We start from the raw sequence: 20,342 nt of genomic DNA, 5'->3' as shown, positions 1-20,342 counted from the left end.
TGTAGATTGTCTAAGAGCTTAGACATGGCACAAGTTTGCTGCAGTGTTCATGAGTACTCCTGAAATAGAAATTTGAGTATTGGATAAACCCACGCTCAAAGAATTACTTCATGGATTTTATCACGAGTAATACTGAGATGATAACATCTTATATTCTTGAAACAGAGACATATGAGTTGTTGATTACGAGTCGGTTGTGCATTGATAATATGTAAACGCATCAGTAACTTGATTTTATAAAGCGTATTGTTGTGTATGATTTGATGAGTGAATAGTACAAGCATATGAGTCGAAGTTTATCCGTTCCTTTTACCGTAAATGGGATAAAAATGATATCTGTGGGCCCCTCGATGATTCAGTGATGACATCTAAAGCGCTTGGCCAAGCCTAGACTAAGTTGATGTGTTCAATTGTCGTCTGAATCAGTCGTCATGAATCGGAAATCGGGAAACAACTCTTGCACAGAGATTGATTATAATCCATGTCTCATGTCCATACGATATCTTGTAGAACGGAGGAATATTTGATCCCTTATCTAAAGGATGCGTCATTGATTATATCAGAGTTCGACAATGGCTTTTGAAAGCTACGATTGCTAGTCAAACTTTGAGATCATACTTGCAATAATAGTTATTAGACTTATCCAAATGGGAGACTGTTAGATTAGGTGTCTAAGCCCATAACTATAATTGGTATGTACTTGATTTGATAGTAGCATAGTCATTTTGGGTTGCCTTCACTCATGTAACTTGATAGGATGACTAGTGGAGAGAGAGTAGAATTTATTGTATGAAATAAGAAATTGGTACTCAAAATGATTTTGTTAATATATTACAAGAGTAACATATTATTTGGAAATAATATTATTAATTAGTATTTAATCAGAAATTAATTTGATATTAATTTTGGGATTAAAGGAACTGATTAATAATGGAGGGGTTGTTTTGCAAATCGTTGATATTTGTGAAATTGGGCTACTGGACTCCTTAATTAGGAGTGGACGAAATCATATAGGAAGGCCCTATAGATTTCGTCCAAGGCCTATTAGTAAGGGGTCCATGGGCTGCTTAAGCCTTAAGCAGGAAATTAGGGTTTCCTCTTGAAACCGTAGCAGTCCACAACTATATAAAGAACCCCACCACATGGAATTTTCGGCCAATGCATATGATACATAACCCTAGCCGATCTTCATTGTCTCTCCTCTCATCTTGTTGCATTGGGTGTTTGTGAACCATTAGAGGTGCAATATTTGGGGTGCTAAGCTTTTAAGAGTCAACGATCATCAAGATTGTTCTTGTTATTACTACATAACAAGTGAGGTAATCTTCTAACCCTAATTTCTTTGTGAATTTCAAAAATTGTATGCTAGATTTAGGGTTATTGCTTTGGTATTCAATTTGCATGTTCAATTAGTGAAAAAACTTAGATCCAAAACAATTAGGGTTGCATGATCACATATGAATGTAGATATGCTCATAACCCATCAGTAAGTAATATAATTATGTGTTCATTACATATTGTGCTTCTAATAACAATACTTACTTTACTACAAAAAAAAAATTTATTGGCAGCACATCATGATGTGGATCTCATTGCTGTTAGAGCGTAGAGCGAATGATGCTCGGTGGACGGTTGTGCCGTCAGCTTTCAACACTGATATTTGACTGGAGTGACATGGCTGACGGATTCATTTACCCAGCTTGGGCAGATTGTGATACGATATAATTGTGTTTGGATTACATTACGTGAGTATTTATATACTAATTAATTATTCATAATTTTTTTTGTAGCTTTACATCCCAATCAATATACCACATGCTCATTGGTTTTTGGGTGCTTTAGATTTGAAGACATTCAAAATGACTATATACGATAGTCATTTGAAGGGAGACTACTATTCAGAAAATGAGGATTGGTTTATAGCTATGAGAGTCTGCATCAACTACTGGGGTACCGAACCAACTGATTTAATCCCACTTGAGAGCTTCAACATGACCCTCGAAAAGGCCCCATACGTACCACAATAGATTGACATCAGAGGGGATTGTGGGGTGTTTTTTCGTTGGTCCTGAAGGCGTTGATCACTGGGAAATTGATTTTTATAGAGGGTAAAACCGATCCATGGGCTATGGGTTATCGAAAATGACTAGCGAAGATTTTTGGGGTAAAAGATTATTTGAACATTATATTTGTAATCACTTAAAGACGTATCCGTTAGTTTATGTATTTATTAGTTGTTTGTTGATTTTAATTGCATTTTACATTTTATAAAGACTAAACTGCAAATTTGGTCCGTGTGGTTATCAAAAAAATGTGGATAAAGTCCAAAATCTTTTCAACTTGCACCATCGGTCCAAAATCGGATTTTTTTTGTGGACATGGTCCCTGTCAAACTTAAAATGATGATTATACCCTTTTAGTTTGTTTTTTTACATTTTTTTAATATTTTCCTAATATCATAATAATTAAAAATAAAATAAAAATACCTACCTATGCCATCTCTCTCTCTCTCTCTCTCTCTCTCTCTCTCTCTCTCTCTCTCTCTCTCTCTCTCTCTCTCCATGGATGAAGCTTCCACCACTCCCTTCACAGCCTCATCCCTTCTCCAAATCCAAACTCAAAAACCACCTATCACTACCACATCCCAAATAAGCCACCAGTCACCACCGGAGACACCCAAGAACACGACCGTTGACCTTCTCCTTTTTCACCCATCTTCAACCTCAATTATAATCCCACCATTACAGCCTAAACTTAACCACAACAACCCACCCTTATGCCTCCTTTTTATCACCACTATAACGCACCAAAACATAACCAATACCATCACTATCAACCACCTTATACCTCTGTTATCCACCAGAAAATCAGTTTGATCAAACCAAGGAGGGAAAAAGAAAAAAATCTGGTGATTAATCGATCTAGAGAAGAAGGAAGGTTGCTAATCAATTTTTGAGCAGGGAAATGGAACACCGGGAGAGGTTGCATTTGTTTTGTGGTTTAGTCTTTTATAAAACCAAAACTTATAGCAAAACTTATATATTAAAACTTATACTAAAAGAAGAACCACATGTTACACAGAAAAAATGTATTCCATATGATCCGGAATCATACTCCGGTATTCATGTGTTCTACAAAATAAATAAAAATAAATAAATAAATTGGGTCATTTTATCAAAATAGTCATTTATAAGGTTAAATTAGTCAAAGTCCACAAAATAAACTTTATCCTACTATTCGTAAGATAAACTCCCTGTCTTTCTTTCGATTACCAAGCTACCTCAAATAACCAAATGACTGGCAATACGCAATAATCAAGCGTCAGACAACACGCTTTTAGGGGTTCCACCATTAGTTTTCTATAAGCCCCGAAATCGTCTCGACTATAACGACTCTATTCGAGAATTCACTAAAACCCCAATTGTAATTCAAACGCAGTTCGTGTTCTTCTGTCCTCTGAGAAAGAAAGGATATCTTTGAGCTTCATTTGTGTGTGGGTTTGGTGGCCCAATAATGGCCGATCAAGAAGAGGGAGATTTGGTGAGTCAACTGGTTGACTTGGTCAGGGAAATTTCAGGGTTACCCGAGTGCAGAAACGCTCTACGGAAGATGTATGGGAATTTGATGAGGAGGGTGAAGCTTTTGAGCCCTTTGTTTGAGGAACTCAAAGACAACGAACAAAAACTTGATGATGGTGATCTTAAGGGGTTACAGAGTTTGAGAATCGCTTTGAATTTGGCTTTTGAACTCCTCAAATCAGTCAATGATGGCAGCAAGATTTTTCAGGTAATTTTCACAACTTCTTGTTCATTTTGTGCGATCATTATAATCTGAAGCCATTTCTGTAAGTGGGAATTATAATTGAGCATGATCGGATTGTTGGGTGTCATTCAAAATCTGTTTTTATCTTATCTTTTACCTAATTCATATTTTTGTGGGTATAACGATTGTTTGTGTGTTTGAGACTAGTTGTTACATGTACAAAAACGATTATTTATGTTACCATTTGGTGAAATCATAACAATTGATCAATGGGATAAGACTACAAAGACTATGATCTCATGATTAGTGAGAATGTATTTTGATTTATGCATAATAAGAATGCTTACATTTTGTGGTTTATGTTTGTAGGTGTTATATTAGTCGTTATTGGAAAAATTAAAGCAAACCATGATTAGATTTGGTCCATTATTCAAGATTCATGAAATTTGTATAAGATTTTGACTTGTTACCTGTTTTAAGTCAAATAAATCAAACCCAATCTTACTTTGAAGTAGAGATCATCAAACATGTATAATAATTTGTCAAAATCCATGGTTTATAAGTTATAACAAACTCGTTTGGTGTTACATATGTGACAGGCGCTTCAAATTGACAAAACCACAGGCAAGTTTCATGTGGTAACAACACAGATTGAAGAGGCACTTAACCAAATCCATTACAATAAACTAGATTTATCTGAAGAAGTTCACGAACAGGTCTCTTTTCTTTCAAATTAAAATAAACAACTCTTCATGGGTTTTCATTTAACCCAAATAACTAACAAGAATCCCGTTTTGTTTCTTCAGATTGAACTTGTGCACGTACAATTTAAAAGAGCAAAAGCACGAATGGATTCACCCGATTTACAGCTTCAGAGAGATTTAAATTTAACCATGGCAAGTAAGCTAGATCCTGAAACAATCAAAAGACTATCAGAAAAATTACATCTTACTACAATTAACGATTTAAAAAAGGAATCACTTGCTATTCATGATATGGTCATATCAACCGGTGGATACCCTGAAGATCGGTTTGAAATGATGTCATTTCTTCTCAAAAATATCAAAGATTGTGTAATGAAAGGAAACCCTGAAGTTGATATCTCAGAGGGAGAAAAGAGCATCATGAGGCATCGATCTCCTGTCATTCCAGACGATTTCCGGTGCCCGATTTCTCTCGAATTAATGAAAGACCCCGTGATTGTGTCAACCGGACAGGTACCAATACCATAACTTACCAATAATAGCAATGTACTTTGTTTTATCACCTATAATAGCAATTCAACTTATATATGTATTAATCCATACAGACGTATGAGAGATCGTCTATTCAGAAATGGCTAGATGCAGGGCACAAAACATGCCCAAAAACTCAACAAACATTACTACACACAGCATTAACACCAAACTATGTGTTGAAAAGTCTAATTGCTCTATGGTGTGATAGCAACGGAATCGAGCTCCCGAAATTAAACCAGAAACCGGGTCGACCCGGTTCGGAATGCGATCGGACCGTGATCGGGTCGTTGCTCCAAAAGCTTGTAATCGGGGATTCCGATGAACAAAGATCAGCAGCCGGTGAGCTCAGATTATTAGCCAAAAGAAACGCGGATAACCGCGTGTGTATCGCAGAGGCCGGTGCAATCCCGCTGCTTGTGGAGCTCTTATCATCACCCGATACCCGGACACAAGAACACGCAGTCACTGCCCTTTTGAATCTATCAATCAATGAAACAAACAAAGGGATTATTGTAAGTGTAGGGGCAATTCCGGAAATTGTCGATGTTTTGAAAACCGGGAGTATGGAAGCGCGTGAGAACGCCGCCGCCACTCTCTTCAGCCTCTCGGTGGTGGACGAAAACAAGGTGGCGATCGGAGCCGCTGGTGCGATTCCGCCGTTGATTGAGTTGCTTCAAGAAGGGACCCCACGAGGGAAGAAAGATGCTGCGACTGCTATTTTTAACCTTTGTATTTACCAAGGGAATAAAGTTCGGGCAGTTCGGGCAGGGATTGTGACACCATTGATGGGGTTGCTGAAGGATGCGAGTAGTGGGATGATGGATGAGGGTTTGGCTATTTTGGCTATATTGGCGAGTCATCAGGAAGGGAAGATGGCGATTGCTGAGGCTGAGCCGATGGGGGTTTTGGTGGAGGTGATACGGACCGGGTCGGCCCGGAATAGGGAAAATGGGTCGGCGGTTTTGTGGTCTTTGTGTGCAGGTGATGTTAGGTCTTTGAAGATGATGAAGGAGCTTGGAGCTGAAGAGGTTTTGAAGGAGTTGTCTGAGAATGGGACTGAAAGAGCCAAGAGGAAGGCGGGAAGTGTGTTGGAACTTCTGCAACGAATTGAATTGGTTGAAACTAGTACTGTAATTGGATCTTGATATTTTTGTTTTTGTATGTATAATGAAGTTATTATATTCATTTAGATGGAAATCTCTTCTCTTTATGTATAAAGAGTAAATGATAGAATAATTTATGAATAATCAATTGTAACAAAATAGAGTGTAGGAAATGGTGTATCATCACTATCATGTATGGGTATTATGTCTATGCTGTTTGAAGTTTGTAATGATCAAGTAATCAGTGTTGTTGTAACTGTTTCATTATTTAAGAAAGTCATTTTCATATAATTTCTTCTTTATTAGAAGAAAAAGAAAACGAGGCATAAATAAGGATCGGTAATCAGTAGTATAAAAATTAAAAAAACAACGAGTGAACACGCCATCCGTGGGACTCGAACCCACGACCACGTGGTTAAAAGCCACGCGCTCTACCAACTGAGCTAGAACGGCTATCTGTAAAGTTGCAGTTAGTGATAAATTGTATCATTTAGTTGTACCTCCACACAGAAATAGATGGTGTTGCTTATTTTTTTAATTAATCAAAATTCCTTTATGGTAATTATTTTAGTAAACAAGTTTTTTTGATACTTATTAGTAACAAGCATTTGATATCAGCAACTTTCGTTTTGAATCGCAATGTGTAAGTTGTAAAAAACCCAAATCCACCTTCTTGTGATATACTAAACTTTTGTAATAGAAAGCTCAACTTACAAGTTGTGGGTAGTTATATGTAATGTTGCAGTTGAAGTTTGTCCAAGTCTTTCTGTTACTGGAAAGCCTAATCACTCCACTTATTAGATGTATATTCGATACATTTCTCGTGGACACTGGACAGGTCTAGCCTAGACATATCTAAGGCATTATGTGAAAATCAAATTGACCCTACCACTAAACTTAAAACTTGAAGTGATAACAAACAATGTAAATTCGTTACCTGAGCACCATATTACTATTTTTTAAACATCTATTGTCTAGCATTCTTATAAGTAATCTACAGAGGCATCAATTGAGGGCATGACCTCACATATATGATCAGGATAGTTGAGTAGTATAGGAGTTGTCATTTTCACTCTCCTTCCCTGAAGCCACTGTCGCCTTTGTATTTCATCCCTGTAGTCAATGATGCCGCCATCAACAGTTCTGAAAATTTTTTATTTCTAAATTCGTTGCTGAAGTTTATACATGCTTGATTTCTTGCTGAAATTTATACATTGCTGACTTTGAATGATTAAGCGGAGATTTCTTTGTTGCTTCCTGAAATCCGATTTTGCATCTGAAATTTATGCATATACATTGCTGATTTTTTTTTATTAATGCTTGATCCTCTTATAATTATTTTTCTTGATTTGTGGTTCCATGAAATAAATTTGAAAGGACACTACGAACAATGGTTGATGTTAAAAGAAGATGATGGATCAAGGAGGCTTCAAGATAGATGAGTCGCGTTTTAAATTTTGGATTGCATTGTAAACATTTGGTTCTTGAAGACATATAGGTTCTGTTTTTAATATGGAAAAATTGTTTCTTGGCGACTCTTTTATGTTTTGAAAATGATTGGATTACTGATGAGGTGGCTATGGTACAGCTGGTCCGTAACAACAAAGAGAAAGGATAGAGCCCAAGTAATTGGTTAATAAGTTTCCTTAATGTTGAGTCTTTTTTTTATTTTCTTTCCTTATTTATTTGTTTTGTTTCCTTGTGTCAAAAGTCTTAGAGTTCTAGTAGGTTTACGTTTAAGAGTCTTTAAATACCTGCACCTTTATTTGTAATGTTGATGTTCTGTTTTGATTAATAAAAAGAGTCTAAAGACTGTCATCTTCAAATCCGAGCATCTCACGTTCGATACACGTAAAGTATCATGAGTTTACAAAGTGTTTGACAATACACTTGACAAATTGTCTATTTCTGTAGTGCAATCTACATCAGGTGGTTTCAGAGCCCAGCGAATCCATGGCACCAGGCGACGGACAACATGACCCTGAACGGATCGATCATGTGGAGCAAACCCTCCGAGAGGTCCAGTTAACACTTCAACAAATTACTGCCACACTTACGACCCTTACGACTCGAATTCCTGCTCCCCAAGAACAACCAGCAGCACAGGTCAATAATCAACCTCCTAATCGCAACATCCCACCCGCCCAACAACTCAATCGCATCGCATTCCAACCCAGAAATCATGCAGCCGATCGACTCCATCAGCAGGAACAGGGACGGAACGGGGAAGACTCCGACCTCGAGGAGGATACAGGTGATGAGGGAGCCGGAGGCGGCAGACATGGTCGGCGACGTGATAACCATGATTTTGATTATCGACAACGAGCCAAGGACGTTCCATCCTTCAATGGCTCAATGGACATCCCCAACGAAAAACTTTTTCTCGTTCTATGAAATCCCCAACGAAAAACAAGTTACTCTTGTGGCGTATAAGTTAAAAGGGGGAGCACAAGCATGGTGGAAGCACTTACAGTCGAATCGTGAGAGGCAAGGGAAACTTCCAATCTCAACTTGGGAGCGCATGGAAAGAGAATTGAGGAAAATGTATTTACCCCTTAATCACGACCAGGTCCTTTTTAACCTTCTTCAAAATTGTATACAGGGAGATCGAACTGTGGAGGCTTACACGGCGGAATTCCACCGCCTTTCTTCTCGGAATGATCTGGCGGAGACGGAGTCCCAACAGGTATCGAGGTATACGAATGGATTGAGATCCAATATCATGGATCGTATCTCACTTGTGCCAGTATACACCCTAGACGAAGCCTACAATTTAGCCACAAGAGCTGAAGCCCAAATCAGTAAAAACTCTCATTCTTGGGCTAATAATCGAACCAGAGCACTCACCAACACCATCCCAACATTTCAAGCCTCCCAGTCCACCGAAAACAGTCTAGCCCATGTCAAAGAGCCCGCCCCAGACAAAGGGAAGACCGTCACATCCTCGTCTACTGTAAAACCATCCAACCCTTACGCACGACCCTTAGCTGGTAAGTGTTTCAAATATGGGATCACAGGCCATCGTTCCAGTGATTGCAAGGCATCCACAGCTAAAGTCAATCTCGCAACTAAGGAAGTGGACGAAATCAACGGCTCCATTGGTAGTGACAATGAGGAGACGGTGGCAGAATTGTGTTACGCCGAAGAAGAAACATCATGGGGCGAGCATACCTCCAAGACATGCATTGTACGCTGCATACTATTAGCTCCTAAACTCCCCGAGACACCTACACAACGCCACAACCTGTTTCATACTCGATGTTTAGTTCATCAAAAGGTTTTTAACGTGATCATCGATAGCGGTAGTACCGAGAACATTGTATCTCGCACTATAGTCGATCAGCTTAAACTAGCAACAGTAAAACATCCTCATCCTTATAAAATTGGATGAATTAAATCCATATGTGAGATTCAAGTCACCGAGCAATGTAAAGTACCGTTTTCAATCGGTAGCTACAAAGATGAGGTACTTTTTGATATAGTTGACATGGATGCATGTCACTTGTTGTTAGGAAGACCATGGGAATTCGATGTTAATGTTGTACACAAGGGGAAAGACAATGCCTATTCATTTAATCTTAATGGTGTTCGTCTAACCCTGGTTCCATTACTCGAGTCACACAAACACACTCCTGTCACACAAGAACCCACGCATAACAATCTGATCATAATGACTAGGCGTGATTTTGAGGAGGAGATAAAAGGCGAGTCTGTCATCCTTGCGATAGTAGCCACTGGTTCGGTTCAAGAAGGAGTAACGAGTAACATCCCTGAGAAATTAGTACCTATGATGACGGAATTCAAATCACTCATTCCTCAAGAGCTCCCTCCCGAGTTACCCCCCATGCGTGATATACAACATCACATCGACTTTGTACCCGGAGCGAAACTACCAAACCTCGCACATTATAGAATGAGCCCCAAAGAAAATTCTATTTTACAGGGACAAGTAGAATATTTATTACAAAAAGGACTAATTCGTGAAAGCATGAGCCCTTGCGTTGTTCCAGGTTTGTTAGTTCCCCAGAAAGACGGGAGTTGGCGCATGTGTGTTGATAGTCGAGCTATTAATAAATTTACTATGACTTATCGTTTTCCCATCCCGCGTCTCAACGGCATGCTCGATATGTTGTGTAACAACGTAAATTTCCAAAACAATTTTTCATTTTTAAAAACATACTTTTAATCACAAAGTAATATCAAAACATAATGTATCCAATGTTATCATAACAAAACATATCCCAGAATCTCAAACATAAACTCCATGAGTGTATACGGATCATGCTGGCGCCTTCCCGCGATCCTCGCTAGTACCTGAAACACATAACACAACAACTGTAAGCATGATTGCTTAGTGAGCTCCCCAAAATACCACATAAGCACATACGCCACTCAAGGCTATAAGACCTTCCGGTCGCTGTGTCTCAGAGGACTTCCGTCCCACAACCCTGGTAGACCTTCCGGTCCTACCCGTAATGACCTTCGGGTCCATATCATGTTGACCTTCCAGTCCATATCATAATGACCTTCCGGTCCTTAGCATAATGACCTTCCGGTCCTTAGCATTCATAACATACATAACACATCCATATCATATAACAACATACAGCACATACATCTCATAGCATATAAGACCTTCCGGTCACACATAGGTACCACTCTAGGTACAGTATAGTGAGAAGACTCACCTCGTACGATGTCGGATAACCTCTCGTGCTCGATAACCTGACCTAGCCTCCTCCTATTAACATAATAACATTCCTGATCAATACCCTCTCATAGACTCATCTCTAAGGATTGGGTAGAAGGCCATTCTACCCCTCCCTGAACTCTCCTGAATCAGCTTGACCAAAACCCTAAGGTCAACTGAAGTCAACGGTCAAACTTTGACCCGAATCGTAGAGTGCACATGGGCGACTCGGTGAGTCCATGCGGGTCCTTTGAATCCTTCTAGCCTCACTTGGCACGTCGAGTCATCCCTCCACTCGACGGGTTACACCTGTCACGAATCGCGGGGCAACCCCGACTCGACTCGTCGAGTGCACTAATGGACTCGGCGAGTTCCTTCCATGGCAACACTCAAATGACCTTCTGAGGTCAGATCTGTTTCTATAACCTATAGATCTGACCTTACCATACCCAAAAATCACGTAAAGGTCCGACCTTTACACTCATGCAACGTCCAAAAAGCTTCTTTTGGTGAAATAGCCTCAAAAATGGCAACCTAGGTTCATTTCTCAAATGGAATAGCATAAAGCAAGATAGATAGGACTCTCTGGACCTCTTAAGGTCCAGATCTAAGAAGAACTCCACCTTGGGACCTCACATACTTCGAATCCAAGCTAAAGAAGGCATAAGAAAACCCTAGATTCAAGTAGATCACCAAATACATGAGATTGAGCACAGATTAATACCTCTAGCAGCCTCTTTTGATCAAATGGTGATAGATCTGAGCTCCTCAATCTTCCTTGCTTGCCCTCCTTCCTTCTTTCTTGCAAAAACACACTTATAATGAAGAAAACGGCTTCTTCTCTCTCTCACAACGCTCTCAGGTGCTCTGGTGCTCTCAAGGGTGAAGGTGGCCGCAAATGAGGGCCATATGGTCCCTTAAATAGGGCACATGCCCGGGGATTTAGGGTTTCCACCCACAGCGCCTACTCGGCGAGTCTACTCTTGGACTCGTCGAGTAGTTCATTAAACTTACGTGGCCACCCCGCTCCTACTCGACGAGTTATCGCACCAACTCGTCGAGTAGATCAAAGACTCTCAAAATAAATAATTAAAAATAATATACCTTGAAATCCGGGTGTTACATGTTGGAAGGTTCACAACTATTTCCAAGCTTGATCTCCGTAGCGGCTATCACCAAATTCGTATTCGGCCGGGCGACGAATGGAAAACGGCATTCAAAACGAAGGATGGATTATACGAATGGTTGGTCATGCCATTTGGTTTGTCTAATGCTCCAAGCACTTTCTCGCGTTTAATGAATCAGGTCCTCAAACCTTTTCTCGGTTCTTTTGTGGTAGTTTATTTTGACGATATACTCATTTATAGTAAATCGGAAGCCGATCATTTGCTACATTTACGAGCAGTTCTTTCTGCCCTGGGCGACAACAAGCTATATCTAAATCTTAAGAAATGTACTTTCCTTACTGATCATTTATTGTTTTTTGGTTTCATTATTACGGCTTCTGGGATCCGCGTTGATGATGAGAAAATTCGAGTTATTCAAGATTGGCCAATTCCACGCACTATTAGTGAGGTTCGCAGCTTTCATGGCCTCGCCACTTTTTATCGACGATTTGTTCGCAATTTTAGCTCAATCATGGCACCAATTACACAATACATGAAGAAAGGACAGTTACAGTGGGGTGAGGAGGCCACTCGAAGTTTTGCCATTATCAAGGAAAAGTTAACTACCGCTCCCCTATTAGCCTTGCCAAATTTCGATAAAGTTTTTACGATCGAACGTGACGCCTCTATTGTTTGCATTGGGGCTGTCTTGTCACAAGAAAACAAGCCTGTTGTGTTTTTTAGTGAAAAGCTTAGCGAGGCAAGACAAAAGTGGTCCATTTATGAATTGGAATTTTACGCAATTTATCGTTCTATTCAGCACTGGGAGCAATATCTTTTTCACAACGAGTTTGTTCTTTTTACCGATCATCAAGCGTTAAAATATTTTAACAACCAACAGAAAATTAATCGTATGCATGGACGTTGGATTTTGTATCTTCAACGTTTTTCTTTTGTTTTGAAACATAAATCCGGGGAGCAAAATAAGGTGGCAGATGCTTTAAGTCGACGAGCTGCTTTGTTGGTCACCTTGAAATCAAGTATTACTGGGTTTGACCACTTAAAAGAATTATATGCCGATGATGAAGATTTTAAGGACATTTGGAACAATCCGATACAACCTCCCATGCTGAAAGTTGATGGCTATCTTTTCTACAATAATCGTTTGTGTATTCCTCGCACTTCTTTACGTGAGGAACTTATTAAGGAGTTGCATGTCGGTGGTTTGGGAGGACATTTTGGATGAGATAAGACGTTCGCCTTACTAGAGGAACGTTACTATTGGCTGCAGTTACGTCGTGATGTCGGGCGATATGTCGCTAAATGTATTGTTTGTCAAACTACCAAGGGTCAAGCTCAGAATACCGATTTATACACTCCTCTTCCCATTCCCGATGGTCCCTGGGAAGACATCTCCATGGATTTCGTGTTAGGATTGCCTAAGACCGTTCGGGGTAACGATTCCGTCTTTGTGGTGGTGGATCGTTTTTCTAAGATGGCTCATTTTATTCCTTGCAAAAAGACGGCTGACGCTTCTCATATTGCTATGTTGTTTTTTCGCGAGGTGGTACGCTTACATGGTGTTCCTTCCACCATCACTTCTGATCGTGACACTAAATTTTTAAGTCATTTTTGGAGGACATTATGGCGCCTGTTTCAAACTGCGCTTCAGTTTAGTACCTCTTTCCATCCACAAACAGACGGTCAGACAGAAGTTGTTAACAAGACTCTAGGTAATTTGATTAGATGTCTTTGTGGGGATCGACCAAAGCAATGGGATCAGTTCTTAGCGCCTGCTGAGTTCGCTTTTAATAACATGATCAACAGATCCACGGGCAAATCCCCATTCCAAATCGTTTACCAGCGCCCTCCCAAGCATGTTGTTGATCTTATTGCGCTTCCCAAACTTCCAGGCCATAGTCTTGCTGCCGAAAATTTCGCTCAGAAAATGGAAGCAATACAATTTGAAGTTAAGAATAAACTTGCAACTACTAATGCTACATATAAGTATGCACGTGACAAGAGTAGAAGGGAAAAGCTGTTTCATGAGGGTAATTTAGTAATGGTGCACTTACGCAAGGAACGTTTTCCGGTTGGTACGTACAACAAGTTGAAGATGAAGAAGATTGGACCTTGCAAAGTCCTAAAGCGCATCAATAACAATGCTTATGTTATCGACTTACCTGATGATCTTTCCATCTCCTCTACCTTTAATGTCTCCGATTTAACCGCATTTCATCCTGATGATCCTTTATATCCTACCCTGAACTCAAGGTCGAGTTTCGTTCAACCTGGGGAGAATGATGAGGTGGCTATGGTACAGCTGGTCCGTAACAACAAAGAGAAAGGGTAGAGCCCAAGTAATTGGTTAATAAGTTTCCTTAATGTTGTGTCTTTTTTATTTTCTTTCCTTATTTATTTGTTTTGTTTCCTTGTGTCAAAAGTCTTAGAGTTCTAGTAGATTTACGTTTAAGAGTCTTTAAATACCTGCACCTTTATTTGTAATGTTGATGTTCTGTTTTGTTTAATAAAAAGAGTCTGAAGACTATCATCTTCAAATCCGAGCATCTCACGTTCGATACACGTAAAGTATCACGAGTTTACAAAGTGTTTGACAATACACTTGACAAATTGTCTATTTCTGTAGTTCAATCTACATCAATTACATTCCAAATATTTATAAAAATGTTCGTAAGAGCATGGATTACATTGCAAATTGTTTAATTGGTGAAAATATTTTTGAAGGGTAAAATGTTCTTAGGGATATTAAAAAAATACGATAATGGAACGTTATCAGGAGTTTATAAATTTGAATTAGGGTAGTCATTGTTTAGATATAATTAATAATATAAATTTATAATTAAATAATAATAAATATTCACTAAATATAATAAATAAACATATATATTTTTCAACAATAAATATATAATATTTAAATGGATTGACTTGTCGAAAAAATTTAAAAAATTTCAATACAAACAATCAATTTAATTAGATCGATTAAACGGAATGATCCATTTAATTTAAATGATTTTAAACTCCATTAATTTTTATAATTCCTATACAAATAATGGCAATTGAAGTTTTAGATTAATAGGAAAAAAAACTTGCATTTATTTATCACTTTCTTGGATTTATATGTTTTTATTTTCAGTTAAGAAAGAGATTGGGGAGGCATCGAGACTTGAGAGGAACATGAAAAAAAAAAAAAAAAAAAAAATCAAAATCCGCCATCCGTGGGACTCGAACCCAAAACCACGTGGTTAAAAGCCACGCGCTCTACCAACTGAGCTAGAACGGCATTTTGAAACGATAGTTTAGAATTTTTATTAGGATTATTAATCTGAGTTAAAACATAAAAAAACCAATTGTTAACCGCCATCCGTGGGACTCGAACCCACGACCACGTGGTTAAAAGCCACGCGCTCTACCAACTGAGCTAGAACGGCTTTTGATTTTCGTACTTTTGAAAGTATGTTAATTTTCTTTACCTTGTATAAATATTTAACTTTCTTTCCAATAAAGTTTATATTTTACTCATTAAAAAAAAAACTATTTTACATTTTAAAGAAACTAATATGATGTTTATAAGATGGATATATTGAAGTAACGCAGCTTCATTATTTGATTTAGAAGAAAAGAATGTGAGGTTAATAAAGTGAAGAAGGAATGAATATGAAATCTCTCTTTCTAATAAATAAGTAGTATGAATCTCATAATGTCATGTGTCAACCTCTAACAACTCCTAATAAATAAGTAATATGAATCTCATAATGTCATGTGTCAACCTCTAACAACTCCTAATCAATTACACATGCCACATGTTACGTTTTTGCTATTCATTTTTTCATTTAATTCATTTCAAACTTTCAAATTCCAACTTCCTTTTATTCATCTACATTTACTGATATTGAATATTGATTTCTGGAATCTACTTCTACTTAAAATAATACTTTTACTTTAAGGCTTCAACCCATTATTCTTTATCTTTTTGTTATGTCATCCATTTTGAAATCCCTGAAAATTAGCCAATAATTTTGTTAACATAAACCCAATATATCCTGCAGATATTATATACCTTCCATATCAACATTACAGTATATTAGGAATTATGAATAGGAATAGGAATATATATTAGGAATATGTATATTAAATTTAATGCAACATTGAATGAATTCCATCTCACCAATGTTATATAAATTACAACACAAAGACCGATTTTAACACCTTTGTTTTTTTTTATCTTTGCATTTTTTTTCTCCTCCTGCAATTTCATACTACAAGGTACTATAGATCCATTCTTTTCCTGTTGCATAACATTTCAATAACAAAACATTAATAAAGACTATTTTAGCCATATTCAACCATCTTAGTATTTATGCATTTGTCCTTATTACAGTTTCATGGCTGCTGCTAATTTTACTCTCATAAGAGATCTCGATGTCTTGAAGGACATCTTCACAATGAAGCTTCGTGTTATCAGATTATGGACACTTGACAGTTACTACAACAAAAATGAACTTTTCTCTATTGAAATTTTCTCTATTGAACTTATTCTAATGGACGAAGAGGTATATTTCATATATATATATATTTTTTTTTATTATTTATCTATTTATTGTTTATACTAATCTTTATTTTTTTATTAATCGTATTTGCACCACATCTTTTCTTCATTCAGGGTAACAAGATCCAAGGTTATGTCCATAAAGCTTACATTTACAAGTTCAAAAAACTTCTAAAAGAAGGTGAAGCTTTTATCATCAAATCTCCGAATTTAGCAAAGATGCAGGAAGGAAGATTTCAACTTACCAATCAGCTACAAAAGCTTGCTTTTATCATCAAATCTCCGAATTTAGCAAAGATGCAGTAGTCTTTATGTATGAAATAACAATTGTATTATGTTGTAGTAAGAGTCAATAATTTATTCAGGATCATGTAGTCTACATAACCTATTAAATTTCGTATTATAAATGAATAAATGATCAATTGTAATATTGGTTAACGTTCCCATGTTATACTCCCTGCGATAATGTAAGAGAAAAAGGACACATTTTTTTATTCTAGTTTCAAAATCTTTCACCTTTCTCTAAAATAGAAACAAAAGTGTCATATTACTATACTAGTGATTGTGTAAATTTAACTAGTTTTGGATAGTGATGTTTCATTTCGATCAAGTAAGATTAAAATATATATGGATTGAGCTAAATGACTATAGGTGAAACGTCAAGGATATCAGTATTAGGAGTGTGTTGTAGTCTTTTTTCAGTTAATCATTTGTATCAATACAATACAAAATTTTCCGAGAAAAACAAGTATAGCATGATATATGGGTGTCGACCGGTCGACGATGATTCAGAGTTCATATAAATATCTTTATTGAAGGTTGATAATTTATTTATGAAATAAGATTATATGTTTTTATTAATTTATATAACAAAATAGAATTTTATTATTTATGCAACAAAGTTAAATTTTGTTAATCTATAAAACTAATTGAATCTATATGTTATTAACGATGATTTTTTTTATAATAGCATCTTATGTTAGTTTTTTCTAGAACTCTTTTACTATTTGAAGGGTTTTTGTTTTTTAACATTTTATTTTTCTTTTAGAGTTTATTACATTTTTATCTTTACATTTAATTACATTTTTTATATAGTAATTATATTTAGATATTAGATTTATTATTAGTTAACCAATTAATTTAATAAAACAAAAATGAGTATAGTTTATAAAAAAGTTATAAAATTTAAAAAATTGTTAAACTCTCAAAATTAAAATATATAAAACAGTACGGTTAAATATATAAAACAATACAGTTAAATTAAAATATATCAAATATTATAAAACAGTCCGGTTAAATAATTTTTTTTATCGTTTTTGTATTTCTATAAATATATACGTGAGAATTTTATTATTTTATATAGTTTAGAAAATAATAATCGATAAAGTTATTTTTTAGCATTAAATTTCTATAAAAAGATAAATATGACATGTTAGTAGAATGATAAATGCCAACAAATACCCGACAAACTTTTTCGAAAAACTATCCCGAGAAATACCCGAAAATATAACATGTGTTAATCCAAATATCATCAAATCACATATCAACCATTCAAAAGTATGTCATAGCAAATTAGTTATCAGAGTACAATTCTCAAAATCAGAAATGTGCGGAAAAACATGGGTGGATGCGCTGCGTTCAAACTGAGCCCTTCTGTGACAACCGTCAAATTTCGGTCAAGTCAAAGTCAAACAAAGTCAACAAGTCAAACCGGTCAACTCCATTAACCCTTGTATGTTAAGGTTTACGTTGTACAATTCACTATTTTAATGAGAAAACATCATTTGGAAAATTCATGTGTTTGATTTTCCTTAGCCTTAACAGTGCTAAACAACGAACCAAAGCGATAAAACACTATTGCACAATTATCGGGGGCTGTGTAAGACTCTTAAACATGGCTTAACGGGGTTTACAAATATGACAATTGTAAAAATCTCATCATATTTACTATTTACTATTTACTATTTACTATTTACTACCTACTATTTACTATTTACGTTTTAAAAATTACTATTATTAGCCAATTAGTATTAACCATCTTCTAGAAACATTTGTCATGATTACATCATGAATATGTCATATACACTAACTAGTTATATGGAGAATGTCAACATTTAACACTTATTATTAAAGAATTATATATGAATAGTAATTCTTACTAGTATAAATACAAGGCTTAAGTCACTCATTTTCTACACCATTCTCTCTCAATTTCAAGACTTCCAAGGTTAATCATCAAGCTTTCTTCCACTCTTGGTTCTCGATTCGTCAAGGCATCTTCTAAGTGTTTTTGAGTTGAACACTTCTCTTCTCCAACATCCATCCTCTAAGAACACATAAGGTGAGTTCATACCCCTACATTTACATGTTTTCTTAAGTTTTAAGGGGGGAATACAAGTAAAATCATCAAGAACACAATTAAACTTTCTCTAACAGATTACATCAGAAAAGATGAACTTCGATCACGGACTGTTTTGGTCAACTTAAATATTTTAGTTTTCAAAACTGTTCCAGGTGCAAGTAGTTCAAACTCTTAGCTTTAAAATGGCTACTTGCACATCTCCATATGATTTTTCTACAATTTATGGTGATTTTTACAAAACTGTCTATCATTTCAGAGGCAAACCCGGACCAGTCTGTGATTATGAACATTTTCACCTCTGTTAGAGATCACTAAAAATCATGATAAAATTTACGAACAAACTAGACTCATATTACAAACTCTCAGAATTTGCGGATTTGGATTTAGAGCTTTGATGATTTTTCTATAAATTTTCTAAGAACAGTAACAGAAACTGTATTCAACGAAAAGTTGCTGTCAATTTCATTTCACCTTGTAACATGTTGAGCAAGGTGTATATCTTTATGTGATTATATGTTATTGCAATAAATGACATTTTATCTTAATATTTAGACACACATCAGTTTACAAATGGATTTGGACATATAAAATATAAAGAATAACAAGTGATTATAATCAAAGTACAACCGATACATTCAAACATTTAATAAACTATTTTGAATATAGTTTGCATACATTACTACGTACTACCCTTGGTTGATAAACTATAATAGGTATAGTTTATGATACATTACATAACACATACATTTAAAAAGGGTACATTTATACAAAGGATATTTTCATTAAGCAAGGTACGGCCATACGGTACCAAGTTTTCATAACACGTAATTCCGTTAATGACTTTGTGAGACATTTACTTCAAATTACCATTAAGTCCTGTATTGTAACCAGAGTCTCCTTGAGGGAGAGCGTGATAGTTGTGTATAGATCTATATTGGGTTTGACAAACCCACACCTAAACTGCATGCAACAGTTAGACCGATAGGTCTGGGGTGACAAATGTCATAACATTTCCGACGCCTGAAGAACGTCGTTTTAGGCAACCTTGGTCATAGTATGGTTATAATAAACTCACATAAAGTATTAATAAACATTGGAATTTACGGGAACTTCATTAAAATTTAACGAGTTTATGTCGATTTAAACTTGCATTGTTTTACTATAAATATGACAAATTACTTGTACATTTCGGTCTTTGGGTTTTAAGACTACATTTACACATTAAGGAAAATATTGGATTTTCTAACACAAATACTACTTTTACAAACGAAAGGCTTTTAATAATACCAAACAAAAGCTTATGAACTCACCAACCTTTGTGTTGACACTTTTTCAAACAACTTGTATTCTCAGGAAATCATTAAACAGGTAACCAAGTGCTTTTGAGGATGGGGCGCTAAGGCGTCTATTATTTCATATTTTGTCAACATATTGTAATTGATTCGTAAACATGTAATTCATACAATGATGTCACTTTTTCAATTATATATATGTTGGTTGTGTTTGCTTCAATT

At 36.3% G+C, this 20,342-nt stretch overlaps 1 protein-coding gene, 1 long non-coding RNA gene and 3 other non-coding genes across 5 annotated transcripts; 2 read left to right on the top strand and 3 right to left on the bottom strand.

Moving 5' to 3' along the window:
• Positions 1 to 3,263: 3,263 nt before the first annotated feature.
• Positions 3,264 to 6,359, top strand: LOC145161113 (U-box domain-containing protein 14-like). The gene is made up of 4 exons (XM_079080555.1): positions 3,264 to 3,786; positions 4,362 to 4,478; positions 4,569 to 4,979; positions 5,072 to 6,359. The coding sequence occupies exons 1-4, from the start codon at positions 3,514 to 3,516 to the stop codon at positions 6,143 to 6,145; spliced, it is 1,875 nt and encodes a 624-aa protein (XP_078936681.1). The 5' UTR covers positions 3,264 to 3,513; the 3' UTR covers positions 6,146 to 6,359.
• A 124-nt stretch (positions 6,360 to 6,483) lies between these two features.
• Positions 6,484 to 6,556, bottom strand: TRNAK-UUU (transfer RNA lysine (anticodon UUU)). Its single transcript has one exon. It is a non-coding gene; the product is annotated as a tRNA-Lys (tRNA).
• Positions 6,557 to 15,127: 8,571 nt separating this feature from the next.
• On the bottom strand, positions 15,128 to 15,200 carry TRNAK-UUU (transfer RNA lysine (anticodon UUU)). Its single transcript has one exon. It is a non-coding gene; the product is annotated as a tRNA-Lys (tRNA).
• Positions 15,201 to 15,275: 75 nt separating this feature from the next.
• TRNAK-UUU (transfer RNA lysine (anticodon UUU)) lies at positions 15,276 to 15,348 on the bottom strand. The gene has a single exon. It is a non-coding gene; the product is annotated as a tRNA-Lys (tRNA).
• A 3,330-nt stretch (positions 15,349 to 18,678) lies between these two features.
• LOC145157008 (uncharacterized) lies at positions 18,679 to 20,340 on the top strand. Its single transcript, XR_013737029.1, has 2 exons — positions 18,679 to 18,807; positions 20,182 to 20,340. It is a non-coding gene; the product is annotated as an uncharacterized LOC145157008 (long non-coding RNA).
• The last annotated feature ends 2 nt before the right edge of the window (positions 20,341 to 20,342 follow it).

The sequence above is a fragment of the Lactuca virosa genome, chromosome 2 (genome assembly GCF_052849685.1).
Source record: "Lactuca virosa cultivar CGN04683 chromosome 2, Lactuca_virosa_CGN04683_v6, whole genome shotgun sequence".
Classification (NCBI taxonomy): Eukaryota; Viridiplantae; Streptophyta; class Magnoliopsida; order Asterales; family Asteraceae; genus Lactuca; species Lactuca virosa.
Note: the sequence above shows the minus strand (reverse complement) of the source record. Positions and strands in the feature narration are given on the sequence as shown.

Excerpts from the sequence above, each read along its gene's own strand:
- LOC145161113 (XM_079080555.1), top strand. The coding sequence starts at position 3,514 with ATGGCCGATCAAGAAGAGGGAGATTTGGTGAGTCAACTGGTTGACTTG. Across the intron at positions 3,787-4,361 it reads ATGGCAGCAAGATTTTTCAG|GCGCTTCAAATTGACAAAAC; the intron begins GTAATTTTCACA and ends CATATGTGACAG. Across the intron at positions 4,479-4,568 it reads CTGAAGAAGTTCACGAACAG|ATTGAACTTGTGCACGTACA; the intron begins GTCTCTTTTCTT and ends TTGTTTCTTCAG.